General features: G+C 37.3%; 1 protein-coding gene across 1 annotated transcript in view; it reads right to left on the bottom strand.

Moving 5' to 3' along the window:
• The window catches only part of LOC103049107 (uncharacterized), a 164,786-nt gene that overhangs the window by 34,335 nt on the left and 104,398 nt on the right, over positions 1-26,053 (bottom strand). The window contains 3 exon segments of the mRNA XM_088130906.1: positions 133-296; positions 6,453-6,705; positions 7,480-7,698. Of these exon segments, the coding sequence (XP_087987032.1) occupies positions 133-296; positions 6,453-6,705; positions 7,480-7,698 (636 nt within the window).

Raw genomic sequence — 26,053 nt, forward strand, 5'->3', positions numbered from 1 at the left:
AAGTCCATGTGATTCTTGCTTCCTGAACTTACCAACCTTGCAAAGCTGGGGTGGGGTAGATGCCCCTTCATGCTAGGCCACTTATAGAAACAGAGGAAGATTTTTAGGAAGTAAATGGTGAAAAGGGCTTACCTGAGCCAATACAGATGCAGAGTTGCAGATGAAAATAGAAATAGGACTGCATAAAGCAACACAGTTATCAATGCACCAGGAATGCCAGTTTCTTCTGTTCTTAAAAAAAGCCAGTACAGCTTGGCACAGTCAGCAGTGGGATTATCAGCAGTGTAATGAAGTCGCTGAAATAATTAAATTAGAAGGATTGGGGTAAGAAAACAGTAGTAATGAGAAATAGTACCAAATGTTTGCAAAGTATTGCTACATCAGAGTCTGTGGTAGCTCTACAAATAAGAGATCATTAAGGACTGTTAGTGGCAAGGCTCCTTGATTGGCAATTTTCTCACCTTTTTACATGCCTCTCTTAGAGGATGCATTTTTATTTTATTTATTTGCCATTCCTTTCAACGGATATGAACCTGATGCTGTATGATGAAAACACAATTGTCAGTTATTTTGGCACCATGTGGATCAAGCAGCTTTCTCTGATGTGTGTCTTCCCTTGATACATAAAGACTTTGGGGTCTTTTTTTTTTTATTATTATTGCAGATCAAGCCTCTGCACTTTATTTTAAAATAACTCCCGATCCCACTGACTTTAGTGGAATTTAGTTAATTTTAAGTACTCCCAACACTGTAATGGAAACTAATTGTAGGACGAATTTGGCTCAGTGGATAAAATGTTATATTCCTCACTATACAACTCAGCTTTGCATGTTTCAGGTTCAAGACCCAGGACATAATACAATTATTTTTCATACCTGGGCAGATTAATTCCTTTAATTAAAGCCAACATCTCCTTTCATCCTTTCTTCCTGGTGGGGGGCGGGGGGGGGGCATGGAGAAACCAGTAAGTAGGCCTGTCAAACAACCATTAAAAAGACTTTATATTTGTATCTGTTTATATGTGAATCTTATCTTATCAGTTGTCTTATCAGACAATCTGGGAATGTCTGAGTGAGATGATAATGTAACTGAGTAGATCAGAAATACCTCTTTGCTACTACATATTGGTGTGGATCATTGTGGCTTACTTAGTTAAAGGCGCAGAGATGGAAACCTGAGCAGCACAGCTAAGGGGTAATAAAACATCCAGCCAAAAAAACTACTTTGGAGCTTACTTTCAAGAATACAAGTGGTAGCTGAAGAGATCAGGTTGAGCTGCAAATCCTTAAATAGGCAGCAGAACCCAGAGCAGCCAGTAAAGATACCACCAGAAGAAGTAAAGATACAATCAGAAGAAATGGAAGATGTCACTTATTTACAGTAATGAGGAATTTGCAGGGCTGAAGTTTAAAGAAATGTGGTATGAGGGGGGAAAAAACCATTAAGGGATTAGGTCATTGAAGAAAACTTCCTTACAAATTAGAAACCATAACAAGCATATTTAACCCCAGAACTATGTGCTCATATCAGTCCCATGCCTAAACCATAGGAATCAAATGAGTTTCTGATCAGTGCAATGGGCTAATATTGATGGGCTAAAAATTTTAGAATTAAAACAGTATTCTCTTGCTATGAGTTCTAAAAACTTTATTAAATTATGCAAAGAAAATCTCAAATACAATCTTCAGTCTCATAATTTTAAAACAGGGAACAAAGTAGAATGGCTTCATAGTTTTCTTACAAACTTGTTATTTATCAGTAAAAGTGTGCAAGGGTTATGTCACACATTATATTTGGAGGAAAAAAATCAAGGCCCATAAACTCCTCTGCATATTAACAATGCAAGAAAAATCAACAATAATTCAATATTTCAGTGGTTTCACTTAAAAAACAAACTATATTCATTGAATCACTACTAATGTGAACTTCATGTCATCATGAAAGTGTCGTTATTTCATTTTTTTAGTGCCTGCATTTAACCTGGTTACCAAACCAACCCATTTTCTGGGTTTGCATAATACATTAAACCATAAACTAATCAAACAGGAAGGTTTTACAGACTACTCTAAATCACAAAAATAACAATCCAAGCTAATTCTAACCAAGGTTAGTATACTAGATGACCAGGTCTTTTAACAGTTCTAGTTGTCTGAACATAACCAGTGTGTTTGATACATGACACTCACTGGTGCTCCTCTATCCTGATTCAGCTCCCCCCACCCCCACCCCCCACACACACACATACACACACACATACACACAGACACATACAGAAAGAGATTATTCTTGAAACAGCACTACATAGTGATATACAATCATTCCAAGACTAAATGGGAAGCATGGATGCCTCCAGCAAAATGGAGGATAGACAATCACAAGTAACTATTGCAATTCTCCCAATGAAAATGCAAACCTATAAAGGCAGTTTCATTCTCTATTTTTCCCTACCACTAAATCTTTCTAAATTCCCATTAGAAAGCTTGTCAGGGTAGAAGAAAATTGTCAGGCTCAGTTCTCAGCCAGTGATTCTTCCTAACTTTAATTCTGATCTGATCTTTATTTTGGATCCATGGATGGTTGTAGTAGATTTTTTAAAATCCAAAGTTGGCACCTAATTATATAGGTTTATTATCATTTATCATAATCAATGACCAGTCAATGTAAAAAAAAAATACAAAAACACTAGATAATCTATGCAACAAATAAAATACACAATATCAAATTAGAAGGTGGCAACTATATGAGCTATCCAATCCTCAAAATCAAATCAAATTGTTGTTAATATTGTCAAAGCAGTATTTGTTTAATAAATAAAGCACATTTACCCATACTTCTATAACCAAAAATGAATAAACTTACAATTATTTATGCTCCACTAAAATGTCAAATATTTGTAGGGCAGAACTTCAGTTTATACCGATATTCTTTATATGTTTCTTTTCTAAAATACATTGTCAGGTGATCTATACCTTTTCCTTTAATAATAAAAAAATGAGAGTGAGTCCAGATGGGACCCTATTTTCCAAGACTATCACTCTGTCTGCTTTTATAAGCACTAAGTCCACTTAAAATTAGAATATTAGAATAGTTCATGTCATATTACCACAACATAATATTTTAAAATGCTTGATCTAAAATAAATTGATTGGCAAGTAGTCTAAAATAGCAGCTGAAAGAATGCCAAAGGCAGGAAACAAAATTGCTAGTACAAATATGGAAAACATATGTAAAGGATTCAGTTTCATTTTGAAATAGAATATGTCTCTTTGCATGGTATTCAGTGAAATGTGTTCCTTGTGAGAACAATTTCTGATAGAGAATATTGGCAAGTTTTTTGATAGACAGCAAAATGTTTTATTCAGAACTTTTGCAATTAATCAAATGAGAAGTAATCTTGGATATTCAAATCTTAGGTCTTTGAGACACATTCGTGCAATTCTTTCATTCACCAGAAGTAGGGACCACTGATCTTCTGTTGTTTAGTATAATAAACAGTGAATATAGTATCTGTAGGGCAAAGTTGATCTGCACCAACCACAATCTGAAAATATATAGCCATCATTTTTTCAAATTAATCTGAAAAATGTCAATGAAAGAGAAGAGCTTCTGTGACCACTATGTGCAATTCTTAGCAGTTCAAAAATCTGGTAATAAATCTGGCTTTATTTATTTAACCAAAAAGTAATAAAGAAGTCTGGCCAAACAAGAAAGCAATGGACCTCCTTTAGTAGCCTCTGTGCTCCTCAATTCCTTCTACCATCAGTTTTGAGCCCATTACAAATACCACCTCTTTATAAATAAAGCAAATAAATAAGCATCTTCCAAGCTTGGTCTTCTCCTGTGTCTTCTCTTCCTTCCATAATCACTGCAATTAATTTTCTTAGTGCAAGTTTAAATGCTAACACAACACAAGGGTGGAGGACCTGTGGCTCTCCAGATGTTGTTGTCAATAAATATATTTGATGGAAATGTATTTATTTTTATATTGTTAAAACTTTATCTCAACATTGACTGACCTGTACTATCCTTAACTTGTATTCTTCTGTTTTGTGGTTTAACAACATAAAAATGGTCCTGTCAGTAAGGCCTGCTCTTTGTTGACTTATTATAAATTTGTCCTTTGCTGAATTTTATTATTTTTTTTTGAGTGAGTCCTAGATATGGGCTAATAGGAATTCAGAATATCTTGATAATGGCTCAAACTGTACATAACTTATGAGAAAGAAAGACATGAAATGGACTGACCCAAGGCCAGTCCAGATAAGATAAGCAAATGTCCAGAGAGCTACACCTAAGAATTGGTTATGTAACTTGCCTGGATCAGTTCTAAGATGAAGGAGTCAACCATTGTGGATAAGCAACAATCAGAAGACTTGATTTCAGAAGGTGTGAACTTGCAGCCTGGGCATCAAGAAAGTATAAAGGACTCGGGGTGTTTGAGAGGATCTCCATTTGCTGCTTTGCTGACATGTGTCTGGTTTTCTCATGTTTGCCCACCTCTTTATGCCTAACCATCTTCCAATGTGTCAGCCAATAAGTTGGGATCTGCATCTTGGTAACTTATAATTTGTATTTACATTTTGAAATAATGTTCATTTAAGAACTCATAAGTGGTCTCCATAAAACATTTACTATTATTTTGTTGAATGAAATTATATCCAAACTAACGTTAAGTAAAATATTTCACTGTAACTTTGCTTCTCTCTGGTTTTATTGCTATAATTTGCTAAAAGGGAAATTTAGCTGGGAGTTTCCAGATACCCGAAAAGAGAGTGAAAAAAGTATTTTAGGAACTGATAATAGCCTTCCTTGGCTGTAGCCCTAGCAACATATTTAATAGTTATTCAGAGCCTGATAAGGTTGTATATCTACCACTCTAGATTCAAAAAGCATCAGAGGCAAGTTATGTATCTTGCTGCATATGCTCTAGCATGAGAGTGAAAACTTACGCCTTCTATAGAATCCATAAGCTTGGACACAAACAAACTGAGGATTCGTCTCAGTGCCTCTGGAGAGGATGCTGTTTGACCACAACAAGTTGCCTTTGCTAGTCTGACTGTCTTTGTGGGGGCCTCACTTTGTGGAGAGTAGCTTGACTCATCCATGATGTCCATCCTGGTAATCGGCGTAGTCACAAGCAACATAATAAATAAACCCTCTTGGAAAGATTAGATGCTCAATTATAAGGAGATCGTCTGGGTGAGTGAGTGAGTGATTGAGCATTAGGACATAACCACTGGATTTAACAAACTAGAACTCCCAGCATCCCTTCCTATTAATCGTTCTGGCTGAGACTAATAGTAGTTATAGTTCAATTGCATCTGGAAGGCCACAAGTGCTATCACTATCCAAAGAATTGTTCCTTCAGGTGATGCATCTGAAATGTAACTTATAAATAAGGTGATCCAGTATTATAGTCCCTTGAATGTTCCCTTCCCTCAAAAGAGGAGAAAGAAATTTGAACAAGCACTGTTTGTATGCCATTCGAAATCCAAACAGAACATACATCCTCATTTCCCCACCTAAAAAATGAAAATACTGTACTGTATTAAGATTAAAAGACACGGAAGAAAGCAAAACTCTGAGCATTTTGTAGCTATAGCATTATGGTAGCTGTGCAAGAAACAAAGAATCTAACATGAATAGTTTTGGGGAAACTTTATTCCCTAAATATTCCAATGCATCTTTGGGTAGTAAATTATCCTCAAAATCTAGCTATATTTGTAGCTAACAATGCAAACGTGATTCTATTTACTTGAATCACAGCCCAATCTTATCCTAATGGAGCAGATTCAGATTTTTTCCCCCATTTAGCTGGCATAATAAAAGAATCCCAACTGACTCTTATGTCACAGGTTTGATAGGGACCTCCAAAACCTCCTTTCCTCAATCTGTTCGTTGAACTGATTTTACTCCAACACATTGATTGGGTGGTGCAAAAATATTTCCAAGTGAAGAATTCAGTGGGCTCAGTTTTTATGCCAGGAAATAGGTTAAAGAAAGAAAGCTGTCAATGATAAGCGGGCATTTTTGCAGGGGGAACATTGTTTACTTACTAGGTACAATCAACCATATATTGCTGGATGAAGTACTGTATTAATGATGAAACAACTATAATAAACAGAATTAAATAGGTTATCTGCACATCTTAGGCTGTGATTTGGAAAGAGAGAGGTTTTACAATCCTTGAATGTTTTATTCCATTCTTTAAAAATATTATTCAGTTTCCTGTACTATTGCATTACTTCCAAGGCTGCTGCAATCATTCTTATCGTTCACTAAAACACTGGTTTATATGTATTCACTTTATATTCACCAAGTATAATGAATAGCTTACAACTTATTTAATTGTTTTTACTTGGCCTGCTGTCAGCAGAGGTAGGATTTCATATTATTTGGTGACTCATTGAATAAAACAAACTTCTGTACTGAAGTTATTTTAAGTGACTTACCCCCAGGAATGCATCCACCACAAACACTGCCAAAGGGTCTAGCACTGTCCAGAATCCCCAAGCCATGATCAGCTTTGACAAGTAAGAAGGGAAGGAGCCAAACAACAGCTGACAGCCCCATCTCATCAGAATCCAGAGAAGCATCACTGTGTTCAAGGTCAAAGGTCCTACCACAACCATGGCCATCTCCTCACTGGCGTGTACCAAAGAATTCTGGTAGCACAGATCCACAGTGTAAAGGTAGAACTGGAATCTGAACAAAAGGAATGGGGCAAAGATTCAGGAAACAAGATGATGATCCTTGTTACGGGCATACTAAATAATTTCTTCAGTTACTCATTTTATGCATTAAACATGCAAAAATGTTTCCACTAGAACTGCTACTCAACACGACTAGAATTTCATCATGATGATGACAATGCTTTTGTATTTGCATGTGTATAATTAGCAATAATTAGTGAATTGAAAGTTCAAAACACAGAACATAGAGAATGATGGAGTCCAACAAAAGTCAGGCCACCATCCATCAGAAATAGAGATACAGTATAATGTTAGAAGGTGTGGCTTTTCAAAAAAAACGTTCATGCTGATAGATCCCTTCATCCACAGAAGCTTTGACCCTATGAAATGACAAAGACAATAAAATTCAAAATCAAATACTTTCTGAAAGGCTGAACAGATTTATAAATTTGTAGTTTTAAACTCTATTTGCATTTGTTAATCTCCTTTTCTGTAGTCTGAGAACAGAGATTAAGTAAGATGCTCATAAATTTGTATGTTGTTACTAATTTACATTTGCAATCACAAAGCATTATAACTGTGTCCTCCAGAAGTTCCCATCATTCCTTAGTACTGACTGACTAGTTAGTGATATGGAATCCTGCATGGATTAAGTGAATGGTTAGTTATACCTATAGTCTTAAGGTGATTCAAATGATACGTCAATTTTCTTTTTAGATTTGATACAGTATAAACATTTTGGTATGTTTTTACAACTCTGAACTACAGATCCATAATCCATACTTACTTTGTGACAGGAACTGCAAAAACTTGAAGTAAGATCCATTGACTAAAATAATGCAGGTATAGACGGGTAAACCAAAGGACAGAGATTAGCAGCACAGTGGACCAGAAATCCCAGGAATACCAGTGTCCTCTTCCAAGTTCAGAAAAGACACCATACACTCCAAAGCAGATGTGCTTGGTGAGTCTTGTGGATACTTTTGCATCAACAGCAGGGTGACAGCTGAAATAAGAGATATGATACAATGAAAGATGATGCAATGCACATAATTTAGAGTGGGATACTGCACAATCTCACCATAAAGATGACCTTACATCTTAATTGCTGACTGTATACAAGTTTTAGACTGCTGTCACCAACTTGTAGTTCAAGGTGTCAGTTCAATTTAATTACATTTTAATTGGGATATAGTGGAGATTAAGCAGTAACCAAATCTGTCAAAAGAAGAATGTTGAGCTCTAGCCAACCTAGAAACTTAAAGAACTTTGTCTAAGTGACACTCCTGAAAGATGAATCAGCGCAAGGCCATCTCAGCCTAAAAATTACATCTAGAATTCAGTGAGCTATGTGGGAAGAAGAAAAGCAAACCAGCAAAGGAGAGTTAGTTAATTACTGTAATGGTGTGTGGGAATGACCTTGGGAGACAGGAGGAAGAGCTGCAGATTAGACAATAGTCAGACAAGAGCCAGTTCAGCCCTTAGAAGAATTGGGGTGTAACTGATGTCTCAGAAGGGACCTTCCCTAGTTTCTTGGACTATAAAGGCAAGTGGGGAGAGATGTACTTTCAGACTTGTAAGATTCTGTTCATATAATCTTATGATAAAGTTAGAGCTAGTACTTCTGGGTGTGCTTCTTGTCTGGACTACCTCACAAGGCTGACAATTACATAGATAGGCACTAATGAATCAGGCTCAGCTTCCAAGAACTACATGGGCAAATACTTGCCATCTCAACCTATTTCCAATAACTTGTAGCTTTTCTAAGGAGATCCCATTAATCTCTGATCTTTTCCACCCTTCTTATCAGATATCTTCCCCTTTTAGTTCCTCAACTTTACCAAGCATAGTCATTTTTTTCTAGTCCACCAGGCTAAACCTCCTTCTTGTATTATTTTGTCTGTCCAGAATTTCTCCATGTTAGCTATCTGATTTCATGTGTATGTATCTGAACTTTATTCATTTGGCATTTTTCCCTTGATATGAATGTGTGTTTGTGTGTACACACTCCAAGCATCCTATTAATAAATAAATAAACATTTTAGAAATTCAAGAAGTTAAAAATTATACATATATATCATGTAGAGGCCATCTTACTAATGGATGACAAATGCTGCTAGCATTATATACAGTAATTCAGATTTTATATGCCACATTCAAAACAGAATTGGCTGGTACTTAAAAACTAAGCCACTATATATTATATTCCCTGAACAAAACATCTTTCTGTAGAGAACTTATATTTGCAATACAGACCATTTAGGAAAAAATCATTGCAGCAGTGCCTGGATTTTTGTTTCATCTTCAATGAATTAAGTGTTTAATGGTTCAGTGATGTTCACTGGCACATTTTAAATATGAAAGAGCAGAAAGGGGCTCTGAAATTGGCTGTCGTGGGAGAGAAAAAGCAGGAAGGAACTTACTCAGTGCAACCATTTACAGCTCAATGTGGTGTGATCTGCCCTTTAGTTAATTACAATACTTTTTCAAAGAAAGGGAAATGGAAGACATACAGACACAAAGTTGGCATTCTGTCTGCGAGAAGCTGGAAGGTCCATTCTGATTCAAAGCTAAAAAGACAGCCACTTCTTTGACCTTTGGAAACTTCTAACTCTTGTGTACATCTCCACTGATTAAAATGACTAAACTGCTCAGGCCACCAAGCAAAATAACAACATGCTCATACCATGGTTTCTACATGGATGCAGAACTGTAAACATTCACAGAGCATAAAAGTCTTGCTAATGATGTGAAGAAGCTATGTAATTCTACCCCTTCAAAGTGTGGTACTTTTTAAGAACTATTCATTTGTCATAATGTCTTTCCAATATGCAATTCTTTTCCCAGATGAAAGAACAATTGCATAAATTGCCTTCCTAGCTTGGTCAGCCACAAAAAATACCTTTACATATTCCATGGATGAATGTGACAAACTCATCTGCTGCCTTGGGTGCACGCCACTGCCCTCATCACTGGTGAAAATACTGAGAAGCCTACCTGTAGCTACTTCTGATGACTCAGTGTATGCACGTATGGATGGATGGATGTGGCTTATACGCCACTCCATTTCCAAAGGCTCCAAACAGCAGCTCAGGTTGTGCATGAAAGACCATGACTGCGTCCAATCTTGGGGGCACAGCCAAATGGGCCAGACAATGAGAGGGAGAAAGAAAGCTAGGGAAACATGCTTTAATTGACGCCAGCATTGCTTGGAGACTATGCTCAAAAGTGACTATGTCAAATTAAATAGTCAGCACTCACTTATTATTATTATTATTAATAATAATAATAATAATAATAATAAGTGAGTGCTGACTATTTTAATTTGTTAATTAATATTAATTATTAATAATAATAATAATAGTTGTTGTTGTTGGTTGCACAGTCAGCCAGATGTTTAGACTAGATTTGGCATTTTTATCCACCTATTGAGTCCTTCCCAAGGACCTGGGATAGGCAGATGTTGTTTGATGGTGTTAAAGGTATCATTGCAGGATGTGAGCTGTTCCAAGTGAAGCTGCCTTTTGCAATTGAATGATGTTGATTTTATCAGTGCCAATGGTGTTCAAGTGGTGCTCCAGATGTTTTGGGATTGCACCTAAGATGCCTATTACTCTTGGTACTATCTTTGTTTTCTTTTGCCATAGTTGTTCTATTTCTATTTGCAGGTCTTTGTATCTTGTGATTTTCTCCAGTTCTTTCTCTTCTATTCTGCTGTCTCCAGGTATTGCAATGTCCACTATCCAGACTTTTTTGTTGTTAAGTCTGGGATGTTGTGTGGCAGGTGCTCATCTGTTTGAATTCTAAAATCCCAGGGCACTTTAGCTTCTTTGTTTTCTATTACTTTGCCTGTTTTGTGGTCCCATCAGTTCTTGCTTGCAGTCAAATGGTATTTCTTGCAGATCTTCCAATGCACCATTGTTGCTACTTTCTCATGCTGTTGTTTGTAGTCAGTCTGTGCAATCTTCTTGCAGCAGCTAACTAGGTGGTCCATTGTTTCTTCAGCTTCTCGCAGAGGCGGCATTTGCTGTCAGTTGCTGTCTTCTCAATTCTGGCTTTGTATGCATTTGTTCTTAAGGCTTGGTCTTGTGCAGCCAGAATTAGCCCCTCTGAATCTTTCTTGAACTTTGCTGCTCTTAGCCATTTCCAGGTCTCATTGTTATCTGCTTTGCCTGCTAGTTGTGTGTGTGTGTGTGTGTGTGTGTGTGTGTACTGGCCATGTAATATTTTGCCTTGCCATGTCTCTTTTCTATTCTTCCTTAGGTCTTTCTCATAGGCCAGTTTGGTTTCTTTGGTATTCAGTAAGCCTTCATGGTGTGCTAGTTTCAGTGCATCTTCTTTACTGTCCTTCAGATATTCTTTCAATGCCTTTTTTCTTCTTCAGCTGTCTGGTGTACTTGTAACATTCCATGCTCGCCTATGCTCTTTGGTGAGTAGTGTGGATGAAGGGCATGATTCACTGTCGTTGTTTTTCTGGTCTTCCTATTCAGGGCTTTTAGTTCAGCTTGAGTCCAGTCCACTATTCCAGCTGTATATCTAATGACTGGAATTGCCCAGGTTAATTGCCTTGATGGTATTTCCACCACTGATTTAAAATCTTCTTCACTCTGCTGATGTATTCACTACTAGCTTTCTTCTTGACTTCAGTGTGCTTAATGTTGTCAGCCTGAAGAATGCCCAGGTATTTGTAATGATCTTCTTCATCCAGATTCTTGATATTATTGCCATTGGGCATCTTGATTCCTTCAGTTTTCACTATTTTTTCCCTGTTGATGGTAAGGGTGGCACATTTGTCCATTCTAAACTCCATTGCAATATCTTGGCTGTATATTCGGACAGTGTTGAGCAACGATTCCATTTCAGGTGGTGTTTTTCCATACAACTTCAGATCATCCATGTAAAGGAGATGGGATAGCTTGGCAGATGTTTTTGATGTTTGATAGCCAGACCTGTTCAGTATTGATGACAGAGGAATCAATGCAATTACAAACAGTAGTGGGGATAGTGAGTCTCCTTGAAAAATTCCTTTCTTGATGTTAACCTCTCCAGTCTTTCACCATTGGCCAGCAACTGTGTCTTCCATTGTGCCATTAATCTTTGCACAAAGTTTCTGATGTTTCTACTGACTCTTGTTATTTCTAGGCACTTGATTATCCAATCATGTGGCAGGGAGTCGAATGCCTTCTTGTAATCAATCCAAGCTACATTCAAGTTGGCCTTCCTTCTCTTACAGTTTTCCAGAATCATCTAATCATTTAGGAGCTTATCTTTTGTCCCTCTGTTGTTTGCGTGGTTTCTTTTCTGCTCAGATGGAAAGAGCTTGTTTTCAACTAGATGTTGTTGGATTGCATCAGCTACCACATCAGTTAGCAATTTGAAAATTGTTGGTAAGCAGGTAGATAAGAATAAAAAAAGTCTGAAATGAAAGAACATGTAACAACAGCAGAAATGGTGGAGAAAAGGGCAAGGAAGATCAAGAATTGGTCAGCACCGGGTGAAGATGAACTGCATGGTTTTTGGTTGAAACATCTGACTGGTCTGCACCCACTGCATGGAGGTGAAATTATTATTATTATTATTATTATTATTATTATTATTATTATTATTATAAAAGGAGGTAGGAAAGATAAAACATTTTGTCCCACCACTGATTTGACCCATGATATTATAATTTACATTCAAAAACAGTCCAACCACCAACTAAATCTTCTGTATCTTTAGTTAACTGTACTGTGGATTCAGTGAATTTATTCTGAATTATACTGACTTAAAGAAAACATACTTCTGTGTACTTGGAGAACTCCTCCCTTCTTTCCAAAATTCTTGGAGTTGACCTTAAAATAAATATCTATAAAAAGAAAAACGAGTCAATCTTTACTTCTGAATATACACCAAATAGTTGTTTGCTTGCTTATGTGGTTATTTTTAACTATTTTCTTGACATTATTTAAAAAATCATAAAGTGTCTAACAGTCATCTGAACCTTACAGGAAGAGAATTCTAGTGGAACTCAGAAGATCCAGCTTCATAAAATAAATGCCTATCCAGAACACTAGAAGTTAACATGGGAAGAAGATAAACCTAATGACCTGAATTAAAAATGTTTAAAGAATTAACAGATCAAAGATAACACAATGAATGGGTATAATATCCCATTTTACATATTTTGTTTGAAGGAACCTTGCCTTTAAAACAGGCTCCCAGTTTGGAGAGCTCCTGGATTCTGCTTTGAGTGTTGATGGTCGAGTGATAACCATTCCCAGGGGGCATGCACAATTAAGATTAGCTGGTATGCCAACAATATTCATTCCTCAATACATCAGGTCTGGCTATAGTGGCACACACTTCAGTTACATCTCATTTAGACTCTACTTTGCCCTCTAAACAAGTCTTTCAAAAGTGATCAGAAAGTTCACATGATCCCCGAGCTATGGTCACATTGCAGCCTGCAGTTTGATGTTGTGATAAAATATCTACAGGCCTTGGGAAAGCAGAGGAGGCAGTACTATAGTTACAGGAGGAAGCACAGCCATTACAGAAGAGACTGATGAGTCTAGGGGATGGGGGAATGTGAAAAAAAGATTCAGAATAATGCTACCTTAATTATCCTAGGTATAAATTGAACTGGAGAATTGTTTTAACAGGTTTTCAAGATTTTGTTAAATTAACCTAGTAGCAATAAAGATCTTTACAGAAATCCAAATGGTCCTTGTTTCTTGAGTTTGTCTTCTCCAAGGCCTTGACAGGTCTTGAAAATCAGGTGGTTCCTTTGATTCAACAATTACTTTGGCTTTAGGGTCATTTTTCATGTCCAACAAACAGCACTGCTAGATATAAGCTGTAAAGTCTAAAGTGGCTTACCAATGGGCCTCAGAGTGCCTTCTTCCTCTCAATATTTAGATCCTGAGTTCTATTTTTCATGCAGTTGGTGGGAATGCAAGGCAAGGTCTTCTCAGGGGTTGCTACTAGGATCTGGAATTCCATCTCAAGGGAAGTCTACATGGTCTCCTATTTTGTCAGCTTATTTTTATTTGCTGTTCATTTTAAGTGGCTATTGCTTTTATTTGTTCCTACCTTTAATGTAATCTTTTAAAATTGTTTAATTGGATTTTTATGATGAATTGCATATTATATAAAAACAATATGCAAACTAGTTGGATGCAAAGGAAGTAAAGAGAAGTCTTTAAAAAAAATTGGACAAACTGTCTTAATTATTTTATCACAGCCTCTACTTGTTTTAGAAATAATGCACACTATACAACAGCAATCTCATGTACCCAAAATAGTCCAATCCAAAGCCATCTTCATTGTAAATTGTAAAAAAAAAAAAAATCAGCTGCTCCAGGAATCAGAACTTTATTCTGCTCTAGTAAAAATATTTTATAAACTAGAACATGGCAGGAATTTTGAAATAGCAGGGAGATTTACCTATTGTTAAGTCATAAACTCTCTTCCAGTTCTTTGAAAAAGCATATATTTACTTTAACAATGGAAACGCAGAGGATCTGACCCTATAGATGCACTATGAAAACATTAATCAAATTGAGGAGAAATGCAGAAGGGTGCCCTATCAAATGAAAGGAGATGGTTTAAAATGAAAATGTATTTTCTGTAAAACTGATATTGTGAGGCTCAGCACTGACTATATCCCAAGGATCTCCAGAGTGCATTTCCTCAATTTGCAAGCACATTTTCCTGTCCCTAAATGCTAGGCATGTAAACTCAGCATGGAATCTGAAACTCAAGCTGTGTTATTTCTAGCTCATATTTCATCAACTCTGTTAAAGATCCAGAAAGAGAAAGTATGCCCTCAGTTACACTTGGGGGACCTGGCTTTTTAAAAATGAAATTTTACAGGTATAACTCTGAGCATTTAAAGGTGGGAAGTATGGTATTTGCGCGTATGACCATATAATTCAGAATATTGGCCTTGAAATATGTTTGTGGTTCAGCTGAAGACTATGAGAAACTGAAAGGTCTGGAAATTTACAGATTTCAATTCACAAACAATTAAATATACCAATGGCCAACAACTCTTTTTTTCATTTTCTCAAAACAGTGATGACATGAGTATTACCAAGATGCCTAGAACTGAAAGTTATTTTTCTCAAGAAAGAAAAATCCTGGATTTTTGAAAATGATATTCAAAGTACAATATGTGCCCTTATTGACAATGGTTCAATTTTGTTTGTATGAACCATTCTGATGATTTGAGGCAAACATGATGTGCTGAAATACTGAATATTTTACTTCCAAGTTAAACTCTTCAATTAATGGGATGTGATTCAAAGGAGCTTTTAAAGGACTTTACTCAGGGCATAATGTCTGAGTCCACATTATACAAAGTCATGATTTGCTTAATAAAGGCTTATTGAACAATAAATCTGTAAGTGATCACATTGCACTAAGCCAAAAGTACTGGTTTGAAGCCACAAAGCCTCATTTTGCACAACAGCTAAAGGCAAGCACAGTTCTAATCATAGCATAATGTGTCCAGTAAATGCATTTCTCCTTCTTGTTGTATTTCAAGAGACCTAGGATTGCTGAGAGTAAAACTCTGGACTCACACCAAGTATAGAAGATGCAGACTTTATTGTGCAGTTCTCACTTTGCAAGCAGCAATAGATGGACAGGATGGGATGGAGGGTCTAATTCCTTTTTATTACAAGAAATATAAAACTAAAGCATCACCAAGATTGTCTACCAACAACATCCACTGCCCACCTGGGTACTTGCTCCATATTGAGCGGTTGTTACCATGAACAGTTTCTTTTAACGTCAACTGAAATCTGACATAAAGTAAATCTATTAGATCTCTTCTTGTCTTTCAGACAGCAGAGAACTGGTCTTTGCAGTTTTCTCTGTGAGATTCTTCTGGCTATTTGAACCAAAGAAGCACAAACTAACAATACAAAAGTAATAGCCCACCTTCAATTAGAAGGAACAGGGAGCAGAAAATGGCAAAAAAAATTCTGTGCCTGACACCCTACTTAGAAAGCTTCTGCCAGTCAGAGCAGAAAGTATTTGTTGAAGGTCTACATTCTATGGCGTTGACTCTTCAGCACCTCAAGATGTATTGACCAAAAGAGGGTAGTAGGCTGTAGACAGATTTACTTTGTGTCCCTTTCCTTGTCTATTGTTCTGCCTGGTCTAAGAGATTGCTAATCTGAGATCACTTCCTTCTGCCTTTCTTATCAGGCACATACGTACAGAGCACATGCTCTTGGACTCTTATCCTACTGGGACATAACTCAAACTATCCCTATATTATATTTCCTTTCTGTTATAGTTATAGAACCTGTCCCACTAATGTTTGTTTTATCTATTCCCATTTTCAGGAACACTCACACACAGAGAAAATGCTGGACCTTCCAGCAGTACTGGGAATTACAAAACCAGTGATCTTACCAAGGAAGCAACCATGAGGATCCTTGACCCTATGGCATATATGACATAGATCCAATTCAGATATTGGAATATATGTTCTGCACTACCAAAGGAGTCAATGAGTATCTATCCTTGAAGGCTTCTTAGAACAGACAACAGTGCTACAAAAGCAGGTATCTATTCTAGAATGATGCCACAGGAACAATGTAAATGTAATCAGTTAAGCCATGACTTAAGAGAGCTTAAGTAACCCATATATATTCTCTTATAAGTTCTTACCACAAGCCTGTAAGATAAGCTTCTCTTGTTATCATTACTCAGTTATGGCCACCTACTGAGCTGGTGATTGATAGGCAATTTGGATGTCTGAGGTCACATTTAGGTCCTTATGTGACATCAGCATTTAAGTATGAAGTTGAAAGAGTAACTTAAAAAAAAATAGTGGAAGCCATTATGCACTTGGAAAAGAATATTCAAGAAGATGGGTTCTTCTTCCTCATTAGCAAATCAAAACCAGTCGCCTTTCCAAGCACATTTAAATAAGATGATGTTCTAATATTGGAGAAATGTCAAAGAACCCAGAGTCAACAGTATAATATTGCACTTCTAATAACTGTTATCAAATCAGTTAATTCTGGAAAATTGCAGCCAGGTTCAAAAGAATACATTGCAGTCTGAAAGGACTATAATATGTTCTAAGAGGGGTAGCACAGCTCTTTTACAGATGGTTGCAAACATGCCTTCTCAATATCATTTGTGATCATTTGGCCAAAAATGAAAATGAAGAAGCATAAGAAATTATCAAAATTAATATTCCTCTTATGGGAGAGAATATATTTATAACCAGCAATTCAGTGATGGCAAGCAGATTTTATTAATCTTAGAAACAAAAATTCAAAGTTAGAAAACCTCTATAGAAATCCACTAATAAGAGAAAGATAAATGGACTTAGGATAATTTAGTATATTAAAATGCATTATAGAATATCAACTTTATATTTTTCTTTCCCATGTTATTGTTTAGGCAACACTTTAGAGTGTAATTTGTGTTGATGGCCCTGGAGAAAATCCAGACATTAAAGGTTTAATTTCATTTCTTTTGAGCCCACTCTGGCTTTTAAAAAAATGTTTCCACACATCCATGTCCTGTAGAATCTGACAAGAAATCCACCTTGAACTGTGTGCACTTTCTCTCTCTCTAGCTCCCTGCACTTCCCTAAGGCACACAGATCCAATGCTCAGCCAGGTTTTCATGTATTGTAAAGGACTTGTACAGAATGTATCTGATAGAACTGGATCAGAATGTCACCCCTGATAGAAATTACGATCAAGACATGGTGGATACATAATGAGAACATTATCTGTTTTACAGGGGGCTGCTGTTGGGAGAATACCTTTGGAAGAGGGGCTGTTTACAGAAATCAAATTTCCTGCATTAAAAGGTTGGAGGGTGGGAAAACATGCCTTTGTTCAGAATGTTTTAACCTACTATATTATGTGGTGAAATAGATAAAATTATCCTATTAAAGTATTCTATTAATTTAGGTGTAGGGAGTCTTTCAGAGCTACTGGAATATTTGCAGTGTCGAGAGCATGTCAAAGCTTTCACAAAATGGCAGTCACAAGGACAAGCTGGTGAGATTGCTCCCTTCCATTCGCTTTTCTTTTTCTTTTTAATTTATATGAAGCATTTTCATACGCTACAAGACAAATAAAAAAAGGAAAGAAACAAAAAAGTGCAAGAAAAGAAAAAGAAAGAAAAAATTAAAGTTAAGAAATATATGAATGACTTCTGAACTTCTTTTCAACAGATAATTACAATCTTATTGTCCTTCCTCCTCCCATTCCCTCTTCACCAACCTAGCTCACCTTTGTGGGTTTTGTTATGGATGATGTTTCCCTAGTTGGACACACTTCCAAACAAAGTTGTGGGCCAGAGTCAGCTAATGTTTTTATTATTATTGTTATTGTTATTATTAATTTATTTATTTTTGGAGAATGCTCATGGGGCAAAGAGGAATGCTTACTAAAGAAAAAAGTGATGGTAGAAGATGGTACATTTCTCTGGAGCATGACATCTGTTTCTTTGTTTTAAAGAAAAAAAATCTAAAAAAAAAAACCTTGTAGGGCAGGGAGTTTACCAAGAAAATTCCCAAATCAATTCACACTGATGCCTAGAGTCTCCATATAACTAAGAGAGTAACTTACTGTTATTGAACAGGCATTTCCTTACACATTAATCCAACATTTAAAATGTTTTATCTATATTATGGCTTTAGAAATGAATAGCTTCAAAGTTTAAAAATGAATAGTCCTTCTACTATTCTTTCTAATTGTAAACCTCTGAGGTCAACAGCTTATTGGAAATTGGAAACAAAAAAAAAGGACATCCAAATATAATAGTTATGGAAATTCCTAGATGTGTAGATTAATAAAAGAATGTATCCAAATGGTTCATAAAGGCTGTACATTTCCAAGATTGTGGACTTGGAAGTAAGGAAAATATTGGAATAAGTAGCCTTATTGTCTGAGAAGGAATGTATGGGTCTTCGCTCAACTTTTTTTCTTTTTTGATAGTACTGCTGCCTAATTAGAGCTAAAATAAAATTCTGGATTTCTCTAGGATCAGGCAAATTGACAATCTGAATTGCCAGTTCCATCTGGAAAGTCAAGTTGATTTAATTCAAAAGTTGATTTATTTATTTTTTTTTAAAAGCATCCAATTCAATTGGATAGTTTGATCCAATTCATTCATCCGATTAGGAAAGTTGGTTCAATTCAGAGTTTCAATCAAATTGCCTTCAAACTGAATCTCCAAGCTGAAGCTTTGCAAAGATTTCCCATTTTTCTGCCCTTTTCTCCTCAGTGTCCAATCTTTTGTGCTTTTTAAAGTTGTGAACTACACTACAAAATTCAGAAAAAGTGTGGATTTTTGTGTGCTCACACATTCCAGTTTGCCTGTAGGTTCAGGAAGTGTGAATTAGATAGTTTGAATTTCTCATCCATACCAGAGTTAAGCGACAAAAAGACTTGGCTGAGAACAAAGAAGTCCCAAGTGAAATCTGTGGGTAGCTTTAGGCAATCCTTCCTGGGCTCATATCTCACCTGAAATAAGAGGGTGATAATACTGACCTATTTTAAATGATTGTTTTAAAGCTAACTGACATAATGTATACCAGTTTTACCCACTACTTGTTGATGGTGAGAGAGGGCTACAGAGACAGGAAGTCTTTGGATACCCCAAAGTAGCATATAAATGCTAAGTATTACTACTGTGTCAGAGCTGTTTTTTATTATGTGAATTGGCTCTAAAGACCACCATGAAAACTGGCTTATATTCTTCTATAACTGAGAAAGAGCTGCCTCTTTGAACAGAGAATAATTAAAGGCAAACTCAGCTATGAATCAGAATATAAAGAGTTCTTTAAAAACTTGCCCTCGCCCTTCAGATTTAGTTCCCAGAAATGTGTCTTTTTCAAGAAAAATGTCAGTGTTCATATTTTAAAATAAGGAGGGGGGGAGGAGGGGAGAGACAGACAAGAGAGCACACAAAGCCGCTGTACATACATATATACACACCCACAAATGCACACACTCTCTGTGTGTCAATACATTTTATTTTCATGTAGGGAAGTGAGAACACACATTTTATGCCTATGGTTGGCTGTTTTTTCCCACAAAGTTTTTAAAGCACTCAGCAAATTCCTTGAGCAAAAGAAATACAAGGCAGGGGGAAGGTCTTCCATACTGATATATACAGCTTTTTGTGTTTGGGGGTCACACACCATAGGATTTCAGTGGGGGTTGCATGCGTTACCAGATTTCCCAGAGAGGAGCAGAAAGTTGGAGGAAGCTGAGAATAATAGGATTCCATTGCAAGAAAAAGAACAATAGATGAATTGTGATACTCTACTATTTCCTTCTCTGAGGAAAAAAAAAAAAAAGAGTAATACAAGATCAACTTTGATTCTGTTAAGCTGGATTGCAATCCTGAATACACTGACTAGCAACTGAAGTCTTCCCTGTGAATCAAAATGCGCTGTTCTGTCAGGGACCACCATCAGGTCCAGTCCAAGTGCTGAGCTCATTGCGCACTTTTGACATGAAGAAATCAGGGCAGTTGAGGCCTTATTGAATTAGCTGGAGCCAAGTGGCTTAGATATGCACTAATGATGCAAAGAAAACTTAACCCATGATGTTTAATCGTGCACTCACTGTATCTCCCATGCCTTGATGTGCCAATTGCTTTTAACCGAGTTGTGTTCTTTTTCCTCTTTTAAAGGAACTGAAGCCAGTGCCTTTATGATTGCTGGAACTGTTCCATGTGCTTTTCTTATTGTCTCCAAATTGCTGACCTCTTAATGGGAGAAAGGAAGTGTAGAGTGAGTTAGAGGGCTGTAAAAATAGTCCAGCTCTTAAAACACTATTTCCAGTGAAATAAATATAGACAGTGAACTGCCTATGGCTTATTGGAGAAAATAACTTCCTTTAGATGAGAGGACTAAGTCCGGTTGGGATATGCTGTTTTATCTGGACAGTTCAGAACTTCACTTGTATTATTTAAACATGCATTCAAAATAAAAATACAGCAAAGAAGAAACTGTAGAAGATCTATGTGGTACAATAGATAAAGAACTGGACAGAAGCAGCAGAGATTTAACCTAAAATCCCTCTTCAATTATAAAACTCACTGCACTATCTTGGATATACCACTATTATTTTCTGTATTTCTGATGTGAAAATGTAAGTGCTGTTCTTACATAGGAATACTTGAAGGAGTGTTGCAAAGGACATTAGCAAAGGCAAAGCACTCCTGTTTGAAGCATTAAAGCAGCTGTATCACCCAATTCTTCTGGGACTGTCAGCAAAGCATAGCACCTGTACATGGTTGTGTATGCAGCGACAGCCAGGAAAACCTCTGAAGCAGCCATGGACAGTCTTCCAGAGGATGCAGCTGCTTTCAGTTGCTTTTCACAGAGATTAAATCTGTCATATAATAGGGACTGTATCTTGGCGAGGAGGAGTCTGTTGTATTGAGGTATTATTATGCTGGTGATTCCTGAGAAAGTGGACAGGATTCTCTGTGCTTTTAGCTTGGCCACTGCATCCGGGTCTCTCCTGAGTTGTAAAAGCGGCCAGGGGGGTAACCTATGATTGGGTCCATACTGTAGTGTCAGCTCCTTGATGGAAGGGGTAGTACCACCTGCCTTGAAAGAGGTAGTGGTGTGCCCCCTCCTCAAGAGTCCATGCTTGGATGCAACTTTTTTCAGAAACTATTATCCAATCTCCAACCGTCCATTTCTGGGGAAGATTGTTGAGAAAGTGGTTGGTCTGTAGTTGATGAGAACTCTGGAGGGAGCAGATTATCTAGATCTGTTTCAGGCAGGTTTCAGACCAGGATTTAGTCCTAGTACAGCTTTGATCACATTTGTAGGTGACTTGTGGCAGATCCAGAACTGAGGTGGTACATCCATCCTTGTGCTCCTTGATCTCTCAGTAGCTTTTGATACTGTCAATCAGTGTCCTTCTGAGCCATCTCCATGGGCTGGGTACAGAGGGCACCATTTTATGGTGGTTCTCTTCCTTTCTCCAGGGCCAGTTTCAGTGTTGGTTGAGGGGGAGAAATCATTCCGTAGGCCTCTCCTTTGTGGGGCACCATGGGGGTTCTCCTATTCAACATGAAACCCCTGGATAAGGTCATCTGCCAGTCTGGAGTTCACCATCATCAATACACTGATGATACCCACTTATATCTTTTGACACTGGGTTACCCAAATGAGGTTGTCAAGGTTCTGCCCCAGGGCCTGGGGCCTGTGTGGATTTAGATGGGGAGGAATAATATCCGAGTCAGTTCTACCAAGACTGAGTGGCTGTGGGTGCTTGGCCACCCAGATCTGGGGATGCTCTGTCTTTAACCTTCAGTGGGGTAACACTTCTCCATTCGAGAATGATGCACAATTGGGGGGGGGGGGGTCTTCTTGGACTCAGGAAGATAAGCAGGTGGAGCTGTGGCCAGGAAGGCCCCTTTGCCCAGTTTCATCTGGTGAGCCAGTTGCACTCTTTCCTAGCTCAAGAAACCATTCGCTCAGTCATTCACTCACACCCTGCTCACCTCACAGCTTGACTGCTGCAATACATTCTATATGCGGCTGCCCTTGAAGACCACTTGGAAGCTTCAACTGGTCCAGAATTCTTTGGTATGACTTGGTATGCCCAAGTAACCACTGTTTCACAAGCTGCACTGGTTTTCTTCCAGGTGCAATTTAAGGTGCTAGTTATTACCTATAAAGCCCTACATGGCCCAGGGCAGATTCTCCCATAGTATCTGTCCAGCCAATTCAATCTGGCAGGGTTCACATACTCCAGGTTTAATTAAACTTGCCATCTATTGGGACCTCAGAACTGCATTGTCACCACACTGGCTCTCAGGAATGAGGAGCCCCTCAAGATGCAGGTGCCCAACACCCTGCTGGTATTTCAGAGGGCCTTAAAGGCCTGAATTTTTGCCCAGGCCTTCAGCATGGGTGACTGAAGTCCACTTCTAGGCAGTTTGGGTTTGCTTCTTCTTGTTGACTGGTTTTTGCCATCTTTGGTTCCTTGACTTTGCATTGTTTTATTGTTGTTGTTTTTCTGGCGGTGTATAAATTTAATCAGTAGTAATAGTAACAACAATAATAATCACCAGTTGACTAAGCAAGGCTATGATCTTGCATTGTTGTTTGATTACCTTGGCCTTCTAATATACACTGTAATTCTTGAAGACTCATATGTCTTCTGTTGATCAGTAGAAAAGACACAACCAAAGTGTGCATTGGTTAGTACAAAGGCTTGATGGTGCTTCTACAAAGTGAAGTTGCCATGGTTGAGGTAGTCCTAGGCAGAATTCGCTGTGGTCTCCCATATCACTTCTGCATCTGATTGCCCTGCCTTAAATAATCACTCTGTCTATAAAGAATTAAAAACCAATTCCTTAGAATGCAAATACCAGAAAGAAAAAGAGACCCATTTCTGTCCCACTCCGTTCCCCTACCCCCATGGAAGGGGTCAAGGTCATGGAGTTGGTTGAATATGCCCAGCAAGCTCTGAAATATTTAGAAAACATTTGGATACATACAGAGGAACTCATTTTGTTCCTTTAGTTCTCATTTTCTTTCTTTGAACCCCATCTGTTTCTTTTTCCTCACCCCTCCTTACCCAAGGACATTGAGCATTCATTAGTCTAGCCCTAAGCGAATTATTGCTTCCATAAACGATGATCAGCATGAGGTTAAACTAGGAATATACAACATAATCTATTTCTGATCCATATTACTTTCATGTGTTTTCACCCAAATCTTTATTCTACATTAATCTAAATTTTTAAAAATCCATTCCAATCCTATATTTATTGTAAATGTGCTGCCATGGTGCTAATTCACATTTGGTGAGATTATCCAGCAGGAAATTGAGCTTTGATCCACATAACAATCTGAGATGTGCAGAGTAAATAATTTCATGTTGCAATTTGTAAAGGCTTAATTTCTCAAGCACCTGTAAACTAAATGGCAAATGATGGAAGCTCTTCTAATTGGATAAATTATGTCTGAATATTAGGATTCTGCCAGACAGATAGCAAAAAGTTTTAGGGACAAAGAAGGTGGCAGTAGAGCACCATTTACTGAAAGATTTTTTAAGGTTTGTGAGCTGTGAAGAATAGTGGCACACTACAAAACTGAAAGCAAAAGCAACCCCTTTTTGCAATTAAAAGATAGTAACACTGTACTCTAATTAGTTCTCTGAGGAAGTAAAGATGTTGCCAGTTAAGTGAATGAGTGACAATTACTTGGATTATTGTCATCCTTAACATGTCAGTGCTGAACGACCACTTCCAGCTCATAAGAATAAATTCTACACATTTAAGTGTCAGAAATAATAAAGGTATGTATAGACATACCCTAATGGGAATTTTAAAATCGCATATAAAATAAGCCCAAAGGAATGTAGTTTTAAAATAATGAACGATTTACAGAAGTAATTTAGGCCAAATTTACAATCATGGAAAATTGACATGTAAATAGCTGATCCAAAATTCATCAAGTGAGTCCAGGTATTATTTTGCCACAGATTTCAAAGCTGTGACTGTGAATATAAGGATCAGCGTAAACCTGATCAGTTCTTGTTTTTCTTATTTTTTCCAAGTGATCCATTAAAAAAAAAAATCATTTTTATTTGCAACTTTTCTTTTATATTGAACTTCAATAGGAAACTTCCCCAGTGTACCCAGTCAAATTTCCCTGATATTTTTCTTTGTTACTATCGATTATACAGGCACACACAGACACCCACCCACCTACATACGTGTGTGTGTGTATTAAGAATACCACCCACAAATCATTTTGATGCTGTTTTTTTTACTACAGTAAGATGGAATTCTAGCAGATTTTGTTTATAGCTTCCCATCCATTCTTCAGTGGAGTTTAATTTGACAGGTGCTGGAAATTTGCTCCAATGGGAGTTCATGGTAGTTTACTTCACTTACATCTATCACCATGCCTGATTCCAGGACTGGAGTTTGAAATTAGCCTGTCTGGGTCATTACTGGGTTACCAGAGTCCATTGGTGATATCTCCTTCTGGTCTGATGCTCTGAGTAACATTAGTACATGCCATGCCTCTAGCTGCCCTATGAATATCCCACAATGCCCTGGATGCAACATCACTATAGTGAATTCTGGGAAATTAAAATGGCAAGTTGACTTATCCATCCAGTGCCTCAAATTGTTCAGAATACTGTGGGCTGCCATGGCCAGACAAATCCAGGTGGCCTGACAATAAAGGCCTTTGAGCCCAGAGCCAACACTGGTTTAAATATTAAATTGCAGTTACAGATCTGTGAAGAAAAGTCTCCTGGTGTCTACAGAGACATCTGCAGTTTTCTTGGCAACACTTGGAAGTAGTTTGCCATGGCCTTTTTCTAGAACTTTTTTGCAATGTCCCAATCTAGTCTATAACCCTGGGATTTCCTGGTGACTTCCCAAACCAACTACTAATCAGACCTGATCCTTTACCAGATCAGCTGAGGTCACCTTTGTGTTACCACCTAGCTCAGTACCAGTCTACAAACTATTGAGACAATGGTGTTTGCATAGCTTCTTCCTATTGAATGCTAAACCTTATTATCTACTTTCTCCAACCACAGATAAAAATCACACTGCCCTCTTTTTTGTCTTCTTCTTTTAGAGACAAAATACTGTATCTGTTGGAAGGGGCTGTATAAAATAAAACATTTCTTTGTACTATACAGGCAAAACAAAATCCCTTTTATTTCCAATACTCATCTACCAAGAGATGAGAAATGCTGTTTATTTCATAAGATGGACAGAAATGAAAAATTAAAGTGATATTGCAATGTGCAGATTTTATTTTGCCTCCACAGTCCTAAAAGGCATCTTTTAAAAAAATCCTTATTGTCTTCAGTGAAAATATTAATTTGTTTTATACCTGCTGTGAAATTCAAAATGCATTTGTATGACAAAACAGGAAAAAAATGGCTCTTTTCTCATAGAACATCCCAGCTGCAAGATTTATCATGCGATTACTTTGTCATTAATTCTGTCTATAATATAGGAGATACTTATTGCTAGCTTGTCATTTTGCTTAATGAAGAAACAACATGGCTGCAAGCCTTCTTCATTGTGCTTGGCCAGGAAACTATTTTCATTTAAACATACCATAATTTGCTAATTGCTTATGTTCCCAGTATCTCAAACATTGCTTCTGGCATAAAGACTTCCTATAAAAAGAAGAAGCAGACACACTGCCAATTAATTAAATAGCAAGGCAGTTATACCCATGTATCCTAAAAAAGCATCTTCAGAATTGAATGCTAGGTGAAAATTCATTGAACTGCGTGCACATTTACATTTAGTAGTTTATGTTATGACACATGTAAAAGAGCCTTGCTTCTTATGTAAATCCCAATCTACAGGTAAAATTC

This window comes from Python bivittatus, unplaced genomic scaffold (assembly GCF_059951505.1).
Source record: "Python bivittatus isolate LINGU-HERP-01145 unplaced genomic scaffold, Pbiv_v1 ctg000840_np1212, whole genome shotgun sequence".
In the NCBI taxonomy this organism is placed as follows: Eukaryota; Metazoa; Chordata; class Lepidosauria; order Squamata; family Pythonidae; genus Python; species Python bivittatus.